Below are 15301 nucleotides of genomic sequence, written 5' to 3'. Positions count from 1 at the left end.
CAAACAGTTAATTGGCAGTTGAGAGGCGGGCCGAAAGAGCAAAGCTCAACCCCCAGGAAGCAGCCCGTAGCAGCTGTCTAACTCCCAGGTACCTATTTACTGCTAGGTAACAGGGAAATCAGGGTGAAGGAAACTCTGCCCATTTGTTTTTCCGCCGGCTGCCGGGATCGAACCCTGGTCCCTAGGTTCACGAGTCTAGCGCGCTGTCCACTCAGCCAGCCAGCCCACTGGCTATGTGTGTGCGTGTGCGTGTGCGTGTGTGTGTGTGTGTGTGTGAACTCACCTATTTGTGCTTGTGGGGAGTTAAGCTTTGGCTCTTTGGTCCCGCCTCTCAACTGTCAATCAACTGGTGTATGTGTGTGTTTACTAGTTGTGTTTACTAGTTGTGTTTTTGCGGGGGTTGAGCTTTGCTCTTTCGGCCCGCCTCTCAACTGTCAATCAACTGTTTACTAACTACTTTTTTTTTTTTTTTTTTTTTTTTTTTTCCCACCCCACACACACACACACCCCAGGAAGCAGCCCGTGACAGCTGACTAACTCCCAGGTACCTATTTACTGCTAGGTAACAGGGGCACTTAGGGTGAAAGAAACTTTGCCCATTTGTTTCTGCCTCGTGCGGGAATCGAACCCGCGCCACAGAATTACGAGTCCTGCGCGCTATCCACCAGGCTACGAAGCCCCTCGAGAGGCCCCTGTGTGTGTGTGTGTGTGTGTGTGTGTGTGTGTGTGTGTGTGTGTGTGTGTGTGTGTGTGTGTGTGTGTGTGTGTGTGTGTGTGTGTGTGAGAACACATGTGCGAGAGTGGGTGAGTGACGTGGACGCTCTATGACAGCTGTGACCTCTTAACAACACTGGACCCGAGGCGGAATGACAGATTTTCGTTAATTTCATCGTACGTAAAAGGAGCGGTGCCCAGCCTCATGAGTTGGTTGACAGCGACGGCCTGTAGCCTCTTGTCAGCATTCGATCCCTGATGGTCCATGGAAGCGGTTGGGCACCGTTCCTTCACCCCTTCCTCATAGGGAGAAGGTTCCTTCACCCCATCCTCAAGTGCTCAATAGTAAAATTGGCTAACCAATTTCTTCTAATTATTCCCTTCGCTGATTTAAGCTGCTAATCAGATGAAGATCACGAGTAAGTTCTATGTTGAAGATACAAGACCAAACAGTACGGCTAGAGCCCCCCTGGTGACGGGAAGGGGTCCCCTTGTACAGGTCCCCCTGCATCGGCAAAGGAACTTTTTGTGTGTTCAATAAGAGTTATTTGAGATAAAACCAGATGCATTATTATTTCTTTACCTACCATATTACTCAGCACTCTCTCTCTCTCTCTCTCTCTCTCCTTCCTCCTCCTCACTTCTTCCTCCCACTGCCATCTCCCTCTCCCTCCCCCTCTCCCCTCTCCATCTCTCGCCTCTCACTTCCCTCTCCCTCCCTCCCTCCCATCCACTCTCCCAGTGGCCAAAAGATGTTCCAATAACATTCAACCTTATCGACGCTGAATCAACTTTATCGACGTTGATGATAACAGCCGTAAAAAATCTGTTTAAACACTCTATGGACATTCAAACACACATTTCATATTTCCTAAGAATCTCCGGAATTCGGACTAGGAGCCGATCGTCCTTACAGAAGTAGGGGAGGGGGGGGAGGGGGGGATCGACCTCATCCACCCTATGACACTCGCTATTCACTCACAAGTCATCATGCAAATTTCCCTGAGGTTAAGCCCAGGGGAAGTGCCTGACCTCTGACCTCGGACAGACAGAAAAACTGACCTTGTTATAGATATTTTTTAAATGTAATGATTCACTTCCGTCATGTTATTTGTTAAAATAAAAATGTTGAAACTGTGCATTAGGTCTTACTCTACTATGTATATTAAGCTGACCCATTTGTTTGTGGCTATAATGGCTATTCTCATAATGGGCTATGAGAAGCCCCTGGCTTCCACGCAGGGTGCAGTCGCATCACCACAGATCTACAGTATCATCTACTGATACTGCTTATGGCTCAAAAGGGCCACCACTTACGGGCTATTCATGCCCGTGCCACCTTTTGGATGGCTTAATCTTCATCAATCAATCAATCCCTGGCTTCCTGTCCCCGTCGAGGCCACAACTGATGGCGACCCTCGGGGTTTCCTGCCCCTGACTACAGATAATGGCTCTCGGGTAAATTCAGGTAATTGTCAATCTGGTTTTGTGTTAATAACAGATTTTTATCGTCTAAATATAACCTAGATATGCTCCTCCAGATTTACTCATCTGTATGTTCTTGCAGAGTTAATCTTTAGCTCTTTGCTCCGCCTTTCTAGTTATTGTTTAATGAGGTATTCACAAAGACTTGCTCTTCGAAATGTATCCATGTATATTTTTTTTTATTTTTTCACCCTTTGTACTTCATAGTTTATACTTTAAGCTGATAATAAAATATGCATATATTTTTTCCCCTAGAATGTATAGTCTACTAATCCCTACGTCCCTTTTATTTATTTATTTTTTTTTTTTTAGTTATCACCTTGTGTTTAAACTGTAGTAGGCTTATCAAGCTTGACTTGCTTTCAGTCAAGTCAAAGCAAAAGCAAATCAAAGCATTTCAAATGCAAGTCAAAGCATTTGCTTTTCTAATGAAACGTAAAGTTCACTAAACAAAAGTACAATTTTTCGATATGTTGTGTTTCCTCCTGCTGAGTCTTAGACATATTTTACAGGGAATGTTTTTGAGTGACACCAGTCTGTAGTTCCGTGACTGTCACCTTCCCCCCCCCCCTTTCTTATTTACTGGTAAGACATATGTTTTTTTCTTTTAACCTTTAGAGATTTCTGTTTTGCAGAGATGAGATGAAAATTGCACCAAGGGGGAGTACACAAGGCTTTCTTTTAGGATACAATGTGCGATCTTATCATAGCCGCCAGACTTTTCCGTACTGAGCTCACCCTATTGTCTCCTTACTTCTTACTTCTTGAGAGTTCACCATTATTTTGCTGGGCATTGTTATGGGGTGTAGCCCGCAGCATTGTGTGTGTCGGGGAAGAGATGTGGTCTCTGGGTAGACATCTGAATGGAGAATCCTATCTCTCTTCTACTCGGCGGACGACCTGGTTAGGTTACGACCTTCCAGTTAATAGGATCTGGTCTCCTTATCATCAGCACTTTTTTTTTAATTCGTATAAAATCCATTTCTTAACATATTGGGATGAAATTTTCACGACGCTGATGCTAAATAATTGGACATTTGTATAACATTTTCAAGTAATTTTCATATTATTCGAATATTGTTTCGTTTCCTCGGCCCCTTAATAGACAACTTTGATATAATGTGATTGTGCAGATGCTAAGGGTTGGTCTGTTACCTTGGTAGCTATGTCATTTTCATACAGGCTCTCCACACTCCTTATTCGTTCCCTGTTCTCTCGAAGATGCTCCGATTGTCTTCAGCTCTTCCATTCACCTGAGCTTTAGGAGACTCGAACCTTGGACCCCCCGCATTTAAAGACGAAGCTCTATCTAATTTTATTCTTCAGGTCTATTTTCTTAAATTTCTCCTCGCCATTTCTGTTTAGTTCTTGCCTGTGTGAAGATGTGTGAATTTTCCGTCAGCTTCTTTGCCTTTTTTCCTTGTATTGTTCATAATATAATGTGTTTTTGCTTATATTATTCATAATACTGTTTTTCCTTGCATTGTTCACAATATACTGTGTTTTTCCTTGTATTGTTCACAATATACTGTGTTTTTCCTTGTATTGTTCACAATATACTGTGTTTTTCCTTGTATTGTTCACAATATACTGTGTTTTTCCTTGTATTGTTCACAATATACTGTGTTTTTCCTTGTATTGTTCACAATATACTGTGTTTTTCCTTGTATTGTTCACAATATACTGTGTTTTTCCTTGTATTGTTCACAATATACTGTGTTTTTCCTTGTATTGTTCACAATATACTGTGTTTTTCCTTGTATTGTTCACTATATACTGTGTTTTTCCTTGTATTGTTCACAATATACTGTGTTTTTCCTTGTATTGTTCACAATATACTGTGTTTTTCCTTGTATTGTTCACAATATACTGTGTTTTTCCTTGTATTGTTCACAATATACTGTGTTTTTCCTTGTATTGTTCACAATATACTGTGTTTTTACTTGTATTGTTCACAATATACTGTGTTTTTCCTTGTATTGTTCACAATATACTGTGTTTGTGTCGTCGGAGCTCAATATTCCACAGTATTGCCTCTACGAGCTCAATACTTTCCTGTTACTGCCCGTTTTGGGGTCCCAGTCTTCTTATCCTACAACCTACGTCTCAGTGGTTGTGCTCATCATTATATATTCGAAAACCTAGATGTAGTGGTCGCTTACGTTGAAGATAATGTCAATAATGTCCTCGATGTTTATTGATTTGTAAACATAAGATCTAGCATTAATTATAGGTCTACAAACCCTCTTCTTGTTTTCTTAGTATGCTGTGTAAACTGTTCCTTTCTATAATCTCCGTCAGCTTTTTCCATCAATCTTCTATTCCCTGTGGGTCCATCAACCTCAAGTTATTTCTTCATTGGTTGAAGTCTCCCATAACTAGCAACCTGGTTCTCATTCATTTGTTTTGTCCTAACACTCCCTACAGACTACATACTGCAGCTTTCATTGCATCCTCATAATGCAGTCTGGGGTCACTTGGCTCTCTGTGCTGGGATGTGGATCACAGCCACCTAAGTGTAGGGGGTCGGGTGCCTTCATGCCCCGACTCCCGCGTCCTGCGAGTGCTTGCAGGGCGCGGACCTAGTGACAAGTGCGGCGGAGGGTGTGGGGGCCGGGTCTGTGTCGCCGTGTTTGGGCCAGGCTGTACATAAATCGTCCCCAGAGAAACATGTTGTTCCAAACGAGACGGTGGCAGTGGCCTCACTGGGTAGTGGTGGCTTCTGGAGGCTCCCCGCTGGGTAATGATGGCTGGACGATAGAACGGTAGAGCGACGATCTCGCTTCCTGCAGGTCGGCGTTCAATTCCCGACCGTCCAAGAGGTTGGGCAACACTGTTCCTTGCGTTGGACGGTAGAGCGACGGTTTCGCTTCATGCAGGTCGGCGTTCAATCCCCGACCGTCCAGATGATTGGGCACCATTCCTTTCCCTCTATCCCATCCCAAATCCTTATCCCGACCCCTTTCAAGTGTTATATAGTCGTAATTGCTTGGGGCTTTCTTATGATAGTTCCCTTCCCCTCTCTTGCCACGCCATCCAATAGGGGCAAGGCAACGGCCATCTGAACTGTCAAGCTTCTGTCTCACCACGACGAACGAACCAGAGTTACACCGCTTCTGCTTAAGGAAAATGGCGTGAGCAAAGGAGGGGTTAAGAACCTTGAAATTGGATAAAGGAGCGTGTCTCAGCAGGGGATCCAATGGTGTGGGCGACGCACACAATGCCAGGTGTGCTGCCTCACACATACACCCTGTCACAGCACCACATCTCAACGGGTATAAAAACCCGGGCCAGGACACCGGGTCTTTCCAGTAGGACTCCAGTTGTTGCCCGGTGTTGGGGGACGTCGCAGCTAACATGAAGGTAAGGGACACGAGGCGTGAATGATAGGGAACTATCAGCGGGAAAGCGCCAAGCCATTACGACTATATAACACTGGGAAGGGGGGTCAGGATAAGGATTTGGGATGGGACGGGGGGAAAAGGAATAGTGTCCAACCACTTAGACGGTCGGGGATTGAACACCAACCTGCACTGAAGTCTCCTGAAGTGTTCACTGAAGTTACTTATCCACTTAAGTAACTTGTGTATGAGGGATATTTCACTGACGCGACGAGAAGTGAATTGTGAATGTGTCAAAATGAGAGACAGACACTCACAGTACAATAGATTAAGTGATGACAAATAAACATGTTTGTCTTCCAATCAAACAGACAGGAAATTTAAGAGTTCTTAATTACACACACACACGGACACTCGTGTCTTACGTGCAGACGACGAGTCACAATAACGTGGCTGAAGATATGATGACCAAACCACTCACCACAAGATGAATAGACGATGACGTTTCGGTCCGTCCTGGACCATTATCGAGTCGATCGTGATGAGTCGAATGGCTCATCGTAATCGACTCGGTGCTAAGCTGCGGTTGTCAGGGGAGTGAAGCGGTGCGGGTCAGAGAGCCAATTTCCTATTGGTGTTTTACTTGAGAGGAAGAGATAGGTACATTACACAAGCTAGGAATGGACAGGACTTATTCACTTTGTGATGCATTAGACAGGTCGTGCGTGGGAGTGTAGCTCTAGCTCCTGGGCCCAGCCTCGGGAGGTAATGAAGTCCCGCTTCAGTCATTATACCCATAATTTTGGCGGGATTGTTGCTCCAGCTCCTGGGCCCCCACATTTATAATCCCCTGTATTTTGTTCTATTTTTGAATTAATGTATGGAGTTAGCCTCTCCTGCTTCTTGTAATGGGCGCATGAGGCTATTATATATATACTTGATTCAATGTTGGTAAATATTTAATTTGATTCGTATAGTATAGGTTTATGCTATTCCTAACTGTTGTTTGTATCCATCTTGTCGGTTCCTCAAAGTATTTGCATATTTAATTCTTTTCCACATATATGTTTTGATGTCTTCACTTTTATTTTCATTCGTAAAACCAATCTGGTGACTACTCTTACCCCCACAAAGAATATCTAATTCACCTCCCTGTGGTTCATCTTCGTGTTTAGCTTCTATCTATGTCCCTTCGACTTGTTTCTGCTTGACCTAACATTATGTCATATTAACTCAATTGATTCCTAAGTATTGTGCATGTTGGGATCACGTCCCTTTTGGAATTGAAATTTTAATAGCTTAATTAGTTCGTTTTGCCGGAAACAGGCAGCCTATATTTTGCAATGAGGGTGAGTGTGGTTGATGGTTTTGGGTGATTGCGGAGGTTGATGGGTGGGTGGACGAGTGTGGATGTTGTTGGATGGATGAGTCTGGATGTTGCTGAATGAATGAGTGTGGATGTTAAAAGGTGGGTGATTGTGAATGCTAGTGTGCATTCACCTGGTTGTACTCACCTATTGTGCTTGCGGGGGTTGAATTCTGTTCTTTCGGCCCGCCTCTCAACTGTCAATCAATAGTTACTAACTACTAATTAATTTTTTCCCACACACACACCTAGGAAGCCACACAGCGGGTAACAGCTGTCTAACTCCCAGGTACCTATTTACTGTTAGGTAACAGGGGCAACAGGGTGAAGGAAACCCTACCCATTTTGTTTCTCGCCGGCGCCGGGAATCGAACCCCGGTCCACAGGATTACGTGTCCAGCGTGCTGTCTATTCATCCACCAGTGCCCTGTGGGAGAGTGTGGATGTTACTGAGTGCGTGAGTGTGAATTTGAGTGTATGGATGAGCGTGGATGTTACCGGGTGGGTGTGGATGTGTGTGTGTGGATGTGTGTGTGTGTGTGTGTGTGTGTGTGTGTGTGTGTGTGTGTGTTGGATATAGTCGGCTGGGCGGATGAGTGTGGATGTAGGAGAGTGGGTGAGAATGAATATTGCGAACTAGCGAGTGTTAATCTGGGTGTACTCCAGGTAAGCAGGTGTCGAGGCCGCGGGTGTGACCACAACACAACACAGGCAGATTATGTCAATACACACAAAAACACGGCCGCACCATCCATCCGCCTTCTGCTGCGTCGTCTCGCGAACGCTCCGACAACAGTGTTTTTCTTGGGTTCAAGCGCCCAGACCGCCTTCAGGGGGTTCCTTTAATCTTCTCGTGTAACTCGGAACATCTGCTCCATACCGTGTATTCTCGACCTTACCATCTGCTTAGTGTCTTGGTAGGAGCTATTCCACCTGCTCAGTAGTTTGTCTCTGTCATTCCACCTGCTCAGAATCTTGTCATCGTCTTGGTCATTCCATCAGCTCAGAACCACCTCTTCTCGCTCATTCCTCGCTCTGCACTTATTCCTTCGCTGGCACTTTAATTCACTCTCGCAATGGTTGGTTGTCTTACACAAAGCAGAAATAAAACATGGGAGGAAATACAAATTTTTTCCCAAGACTCCCAAGATCCGATATAGGTTCCTCTCTCTCTCTCTCTCTCTCTCTCTCTCTCTCTCTCTCTCTCTCTCTCTCTCTCTCTCTCTCTCTCTCTCTCTCTCTCTCTCTCTCTCTAACCTCAGAGTATCCCAAGTTGTCACGATGCCTCCATACCTCCAAACTCATAGTCTTAACCGCTTACATGTTTTGGTAACGAGAACGCCTGACCACCTGATCATGCGCATGCGTCAGTGGTAGTCAAGAAGCCTCTAATGCACCCTCAGCCTCTTCCTCTGCGCATGCAGCGATGGGCGACTTGCCTCGAGCTAGATACGGCCGCTTGCAGTCTCTGTAGAAGATGGCTATAAGAGCTTTATGGCAGCTGTCAAGCAAATTGACGATTACCAAGTGAAGTTAAATTGGTCCCAGGGAGGCTTCAGGGTCTTCCAGTAGCTCTAAGACCGTCGCTGTGACTTCTGTTCTCAATAGTGATTCTTGAGTACTAAGACATCAGCACCTTTTGGCTTTCTGGAGAGGGTCAATTATATGTTGACTTGTCGACTGGTGTTTTGGACATAAAGTGATGTCTTGAGAGTCAGTCCTGTCTAAGGTCTCAAGTCAGTCCTGTCCAAGGTCTCAAGTCAGTCCTGTCCAAGGTCTCGAGAGCCAGTCCTGTCCAAGGTCTCAAGAACCAGTCCTGTCCAAGGTCTCGAGAGTCAGTCCTGTCCAAGGTCTCGAGAGCCAGTCCTGTCCATGGTCTCGAGAGCCAGTCCTGTCCAAGGTTTCAAGAACCAGTCCTGTCCAAGGTCTCGAGAGTCAGTCCTGTCCAAGGTCTCGAGAGCCAGTCCTGTCCAAGGTCTCGAGAGCCAGTCCTGTCCAAGGTCTCGAGAGCCAGTCCTGTCCAAGGTTTCAAGAACCAGTCCTGTCCAAGGTCTCGAGAGTCAGTCCTGTCTAAGGTCTCGAGAGTCAGTCCTGTCCAAGGTCTCGAGGATAACGTCCCACGCCGAGTAGTCGAGGCTTCACCTCTTTAGCAATCATAACTCTTCCTAATATCTCCCATACACCCCTATTATTTCAGACACGTCAAGTGGTGCGAGGACAGACGTCAAGGAAGTGTCCCAATCAACTTCTTCTGTCACCCTCGAAATAATGTTGCTGTAATATAAGAATGGAATAATAAATTTTGCAAATACAACTAAATCCTAAACAATACAGGTCGTAGTAGAATAATGCCATGCAGACTTGTCGCTTCATAATAGTACATGTTCCTGAGCGCACACACACACACACACACTGTGGGTCATGTGGGTACACTGAGTACCCACATGAGCCACAGGGACGTTAGAAGGAACTTTTTCAGTGTCAGAGTAGTTAACGGATGGAATGCATTAGGCAGTGATGTGGTGGAGGCTGACTCCATACACAGTTTCAAATGTAGATATGATAGAGGCCAATAGGCTCAGGAATCTGTACACCTGTTGATTGACGGTTGAGAGGCGGGACCAAAAAGCCAGAGCTCAACCCCCGCAAGCACAAATAGGTGAGTACACACACACACACACACACAGACGCACCTATAATGATAGTCTTCCAAAATTGGGCCTGTAAGTTATGAAGATATGTAAAAATCTTTTTGAATTTGACTTTAACTAAAAAATTCTTCTTATACTTGACAGATGTTCCAGAGAGCTGTAGTTGTGCTCCTGAGCGCTGCCGCTTCCCTCGCTCAGATTCGTGAGTAATTTCTAAGCCTCTTGACAAGTTAGGTAAGATAAGGTAATTATGAGGAGAAAGCGATATGACAATTTAACTATAACCCACTTGAAGGAAAATGAGAACAAGGAACCGGGATATAAGGACTGTGCCCTTATATTTCGGCTCCTTGTTATCTCTTATAAGGATAAGAGATATTGCTCCTTATATCTCTTATAAGGATATAAGGACGGGAAAAAAACTGTGCCCAACCACTTGGACAATAGAGGGATCGAACTCCGCCCCTGCAAGAAGCGAGATCATCGCTCTGGTGAAGGATAAGATCCTTCTGTAAACCGAGCTACCTTCTTTGTCGATAATAGAAAGGCGTGAAGGAAATAGTATACAAAAAATTAGTTATTTAATGGCCACTTTCAGCAAAAATGAGAACTGAAATTAGTTTAATATTTGAAAAACACAATTAAACTTCCTTCTCGGTTGCCTGTGAACCATGGTGGTGGTGGGGGGGGGGGAACCATGGAGGGGAAAAACCATGGTAGGGGAGGAACCATGGTGGGGAAAGAACCATGGTTAGGTGGGGGGGGGGGAGTCTGTGAAGCCTCGCCCCACTAACATCCGACAGAATCAGTCCATGTTCTCTGTTTGTAGCTTATCAACTCGACATCAATTCAGGCAGGACTCTTCGATAATCTGAATCTCGCTATTGCTGGTCCTATACAATCTCCCCCACCATGGCAAACAACCTTGATGCATTAATACGTCAACATTGATCCTTTGTTAATCACGTTACCCTTTCCTCATGTCCTCGGTAAACATGCACGAGTGACGATAAATAATATCATCGCAAATCAATGTATTTCTGTGCTTTTTTTCTTTTGCATTCTCGATACAGTATATTAATTGGAATTTCCTTGCAGCTTCACAGTCCCGAATGTCAGCTCTCATGCAGATGAGAACTCACAATAACGTGACTGAAAAAGTTGACCAAACCACACACTAGAAAGTGAAGAGACGACGATGTTTCGGTCCGTCCTGGACCATTATCGACTTGATAATGGTCCATTACGGACTGAAACGTCGTCGTCTCTTCACTTTCTAGTGTGTAGTTTGGTCAGCTCTCATGTTTATTACCGCGCGACATTCGTATTCTCGCCTGCAGATGGCGTGGGTGTCCGGGCCTCCCTCTGGACCCCGTCACCTGAGCCTCACACCACCGTCACAACCAATGATTTATCCAGCTACCTGAAGCAGTGTGTCCCCGGGGACCTCATACCTGGCCCCACCTGCAACTCGTTTTTCAAGTGAGTCACGATAGCAGATCATAGGTGTTCGCTTTTCCCGTGTTAGGTTATGTCAGAGAAGTTTAGGAGAAAATAGGCTGGTTAATCTTAGTTTACCCGGAATGTCCAGTTTACAATTTTAAATAATCAGCCTATACTGCACCTCAGCAATTTTTTTAATCGTCATCGTAACGTGCTTATTGCTATACGAATAGTGGGGTATGCCTTCAGTTCTTGTGCCTATCGTGTGATGACTGTGTATCCCGTTTTCTATCACTCACCACTGGATAGGTATGGAGCCCATAACTCAGTCTTAAAATTATTTCACACCGACACGATACAGTTATTAGGGGGGAAAGAGTCCCCGTCTTTTGTGGGTCTTGACTGGGACAGGAACCCGGCGGGTGGTCAAAGTCCCTTTTCGTTTCTCCCCGATATTTTTTTTTTCCTGGTGAATTTGAAATGGGGGGGGGGACGGTCTTTTTAGTGTTTTTGTTTCCTGTTTCAGTGTTTTTTGTTTTGCTTTGTATAGATTTAGCCAAATTATCTTTGAAGCTCAAGGGACAGAAACCTCTTTAACATGACACAGCTTTCAACGGAAGCCTTCTGCTCATTTATTAACTGGAACGCGGCGAAGAACTTTGAGATGCAGAAATTGTCTTGTGGAAACGTAATATTAATACATGTAAATGTTTTGACATGTAAATGTGAATTTATATGTGAATTCACAACGAGTATACCCGAAAAAAAGAGTTTAATTTATTCCTGAACTATGCTGAGGATTAAGTGTCGTGTACTTGCTGGTTGGTTAGGAAGATATTTTGACGACACTCTGCCTACCACAGATACGGTAGGTGGGATATGAATAGATGCCTACCTCTGAAAACTCTGACACTACGCCTACCACTGAAACTCCTTTTCAGAAAACCTCCGGAAACAAGGAATAGGTTCCCTAGATTGGAAATATGCAAATGTTACTCTTATTTTACAAAGAAAGTAGACAGAGCTCGGCAGAAAACTACCGTCCGATCAGCTTGACATCACACATTTACAAGCTCACGGAGAGAATCCTAAAGGGAGGGAATCATTCTCCGTCTCACAGTGAACAATCTTGTAAAATCAACGCAATATGGATTTATTAAAAAATAGATCCTGTCTTACATATCTGCTCACATTTATGGAAACGGTAACCAGCTATTTAGACCAAGGACTTCCGGTAGGTAGATGTAAATATACATGAGTTCTGTTAAAGCTTTTGAACTAGCTCATCAAGACTGTAACTTGCTTAGCTAAATGAATTGTGGGGTTCAATCCCTGAGCCCATTATGTGCCTCTGTAACCCTTTCCACTACCACCCACAAGATGGGTACGGGGTGCATTATAAATGAACTAAACTAACTTTTGACGCGGTGCCACATGAAAGACTGGCAAGGAAGTTACGGGCATATGGAAAAAAAACAGAATACTGGAAAATAATAAACCAACGGTTAAAACAAAGAAAATAAAGGGGTCGTGCTAAAACAGGAAGCTAGAACTCTGACTGGAGAGATGTGTTAAGTGGGGTACCGCAATGTACTGCATTTTGGGCAACCCATTTTGTCACATACATCAATGACAGATATTATATATTACAAACCACATCATCAAATTTGCAGATGACACTAAGATCTATGGTAGAATGGGAAGTGTAAATAATACCGAGACCTTACAATGAGATGCAGGCGATGAGTCACAATAACGTGGCTGAAGTATGTTGACCAGACCACACACTAGAAGTTGAAGGGACGACGACGTTTCGGTCAGTCCTGGACCATTCTCAAGTCGATTGTGAATCACAATCGACTTGAGAATGGTCCAGGACGGACCGAAACGTCGTCGTCCCTTCAACTTCTAGTGTGTGGTCTGGTCAACTTACAATGAGATCTACATGAACTCCACAAATGATCAGAAGACTGACAAATGCTTTTTAATATCGATAAATACAAGACCTTGCATGTGGGGCATAACAATCCACGTCAAAACTACAGAATTTACAGCACTACCTTGCAACAGATTGATGAAGAAAAGGACCTTGGAGTCAGAATCCATCATTCACTGAAAGTTGCGCAACAAGTGGAACGACAGTAAGAAAACGCTAACCAAAAACTAGTAATAATCAAGCGTACCTTTACGTCTAAGGAAAATAAGGTAGTTATTCAGCTGTATAAATCTACGGTGAGCCCTCATCTAAATTATTGTATCTAGGCATCTCCAGCAGCCCGTTCTCCTATAAGGTCTTCAAACATCAAGAATCTGTGGTACTAAAGTATCCTATCGAAACCTATATCAGAGGACCCAAAACAGAAAACGGGATAGTGTGTCAATTTCGCGCTACCATTTTCTAGTATGACAATTTTTGGCCTTAGGTAGAGTATACGTCAAAATGCGACGTTCTATTACGAGGACGGGTTGTTTGTGGGATTAGGATCTGTTTATTATCTTGAATAGAATGTTACGTTTAGGCTAGATTAGGTTGCTTAGATTATATCTCACTACGTTATATAAAGTTAAGCATGGGATTAATACCAAATTATGTATTATATTAGTTATTATATGCAATTTTTCCTCTTCACCTCTTGCACACACCGAGGGAAATGTTAAAAGTTTGCCCAAAATGTAAGTTCGTTTTCTGCGTTAACGTTCATCATGCTTTAAAATTAAGGCCTAACTCTTTCATTCTGCATTATTATTTATTTACATATTTTTTTTATTTTGTTTCACGTATATATACAAGAGTTCTTATATTCTTGTACAGCCACTAGCATGCATAGCGTTTCAGGCAGGGTCTTAATACTAATTTTCCCCGGAATACGACCCGCTAAATCGTTTAACAACCAGGTACCCATTGAACAAATCCACAAGGGCCGTGGATTTGTTCATTTGATGTATCACGTTAGTGTAATCTCTGAGTGTAAAGGTACCCATTCACTGCTGGGTGAACAAAGGCTGTTCATGGCTTGGTGAACAGAAGTTAAGGATTCGCGCCCAATCGATCCTCCCCGGCCAGGATACGAACCCAGGCTAAAGCGCTCGCGAAGCGCCGGGGGAGTGTTTTACCACTGCGCCACTGGGACTGAGGGAATCATTTATAATAAAAATACTAATAATACTACTACTAATATTAACAATATAAATACGTTTTAACAAGGTCTGGCATCCTGTGTATATATTTACGTTAGGCATATATCGAGATCTCCCCATGGTCAACCTTTCCCAGAAAGCAACCCCACAACAGTTGCCTAATTCCCGGATACTTATTTGTTGCTAGGTGAACAGATGAATTAGATAAAGGAAAACGTCCCCACCATTTCTCTCCCCCCTGGAATTCGAACCTATGATTCCCGATTGTGAGTAGAGAAAGAGGACCACCATCTAGCTAGCGTCATCGACAGGGACAGGAACCAGCGGCTTGTCAAGCGTCCTCCCATTTTAACTGATGATTTTTCCAGGGGGATTTTGAACTGCAGTGTTGTCTATGGCTCAAGGCATTTACGGCATCGGTGGGTAGGCGGTTCCACGAGTTTATAAACTATCGGTTAAAAAGCATCTACATTCCAGCCTTGCTTTTGGTGGAGCAACTACCAATCAGCAACCCAGCTACAATCACCACTGCAGTTCCTGCTCTATTCCACCTTGTAGACCGGATGGCCGTTACAGATAGTCACTACAATCAACACACTTCTTGCTGCAAATGGTTTGATATCCTGTTTAGAACTAGACCACTCAATTATATATATTTCTAGTTTAAATCGTTTTTAGATACTCTAAAAACGATAAAAATATGCATCTACCGATGTCTCTCATAGGGCTGATTAGTTTTTATAATTAAGTTCACCTCTTGCTTATTTTTCCGTTACTCAGCTTTTGTGAATCTCAGCCATTTCTGTGACCCCTTCGCAGGTGTGTTGGAAGTTCAGTGCACGCCACCAGACGCGTGAAGTTTGAGTGTGCTGCGGGCACGGTGTTCAACAGTGAAATGGGAACTTGCGTGCACGGGCAGGTGTTGCAATGTTCGCCTGAGGGACCCAGTATCGAGCACCCAGCCCCCGCCAGGCCCCCAGCACCCGTCTGGCCTCCTGGGAACACTTGGCCCACCTCCTCCCCCGCGCCTCCACCCGCCGGATCATGCACAACCTACCAGGTACCCGACTCACTGATTGATTGATAAAGATTGATAAAGATTAAGCCACCCAAAAGGTGGGACGGGCATGAATAGCCGGTAAGTGGTAGCCCTTTTGAGCCAT

General features: G+C 44.2%; 2 protein-coding genes across 2 annotated transcripts in view; one reads left to right on the top strand and one right to left on the bottom strand.

Moving 5' to 3' along the window:
- Positions 1 to 15301, bottom strand: part of LOC123774574 (glycolipid transfer protein) — a 32708-nt gene that overhangs the window by 12493 nt on the left and 4914 nt on the right. The window lies entirely within an intron of this gene.
- The window catches only part of LOC123774493 (uncharacterized), a 9249-nt gene continuing 2135 nt past the window's right edge, over positions 8188 to 15301 (top strand). The window contains exons 1-6 of the mRNA XM_069303821.1: positions 8188 to 8272; positions 8625 to 8965; positions 9702 to 9759; positions 9959 to 10048; positions 10898 to 11039; positions 14958 to 15198. Coding sequence (XP_069159922.1) covers positions 8188 to 8272; positions 8625 to 8965; positions 9702 to 9759; positions 9959 to 10048; positions 10898 to 11039; positions 14958 to 15198 — 957 coding nt within the window. The remainder of the gene's footprint in view (positions 8273 to 8624; positions 8966 to 9701; positions 9760 to 9958; positions 10049 to 10897; positions 11040 to 14957; positions 15199 to 15301) is intronic.

Source organism: Procambarus clarkii, chromosome 51 (genome assembly GCF_040958095.1).
Source record: "Procambarus clarkii isolate CNS0578487 chromosome 51, FALCON_Pclarkii_2.0, whole genome shotgun sequence".
Lineage (NCBI taxonomy): Eukaryota > Metazoa > Arthropoda > Malacostraca > Decapoda > Cambaridae > Procambarus > Procambarus clarkii.
This window is presented reverse-complemented; position numbering and strand designations above follow the sequence as displayed.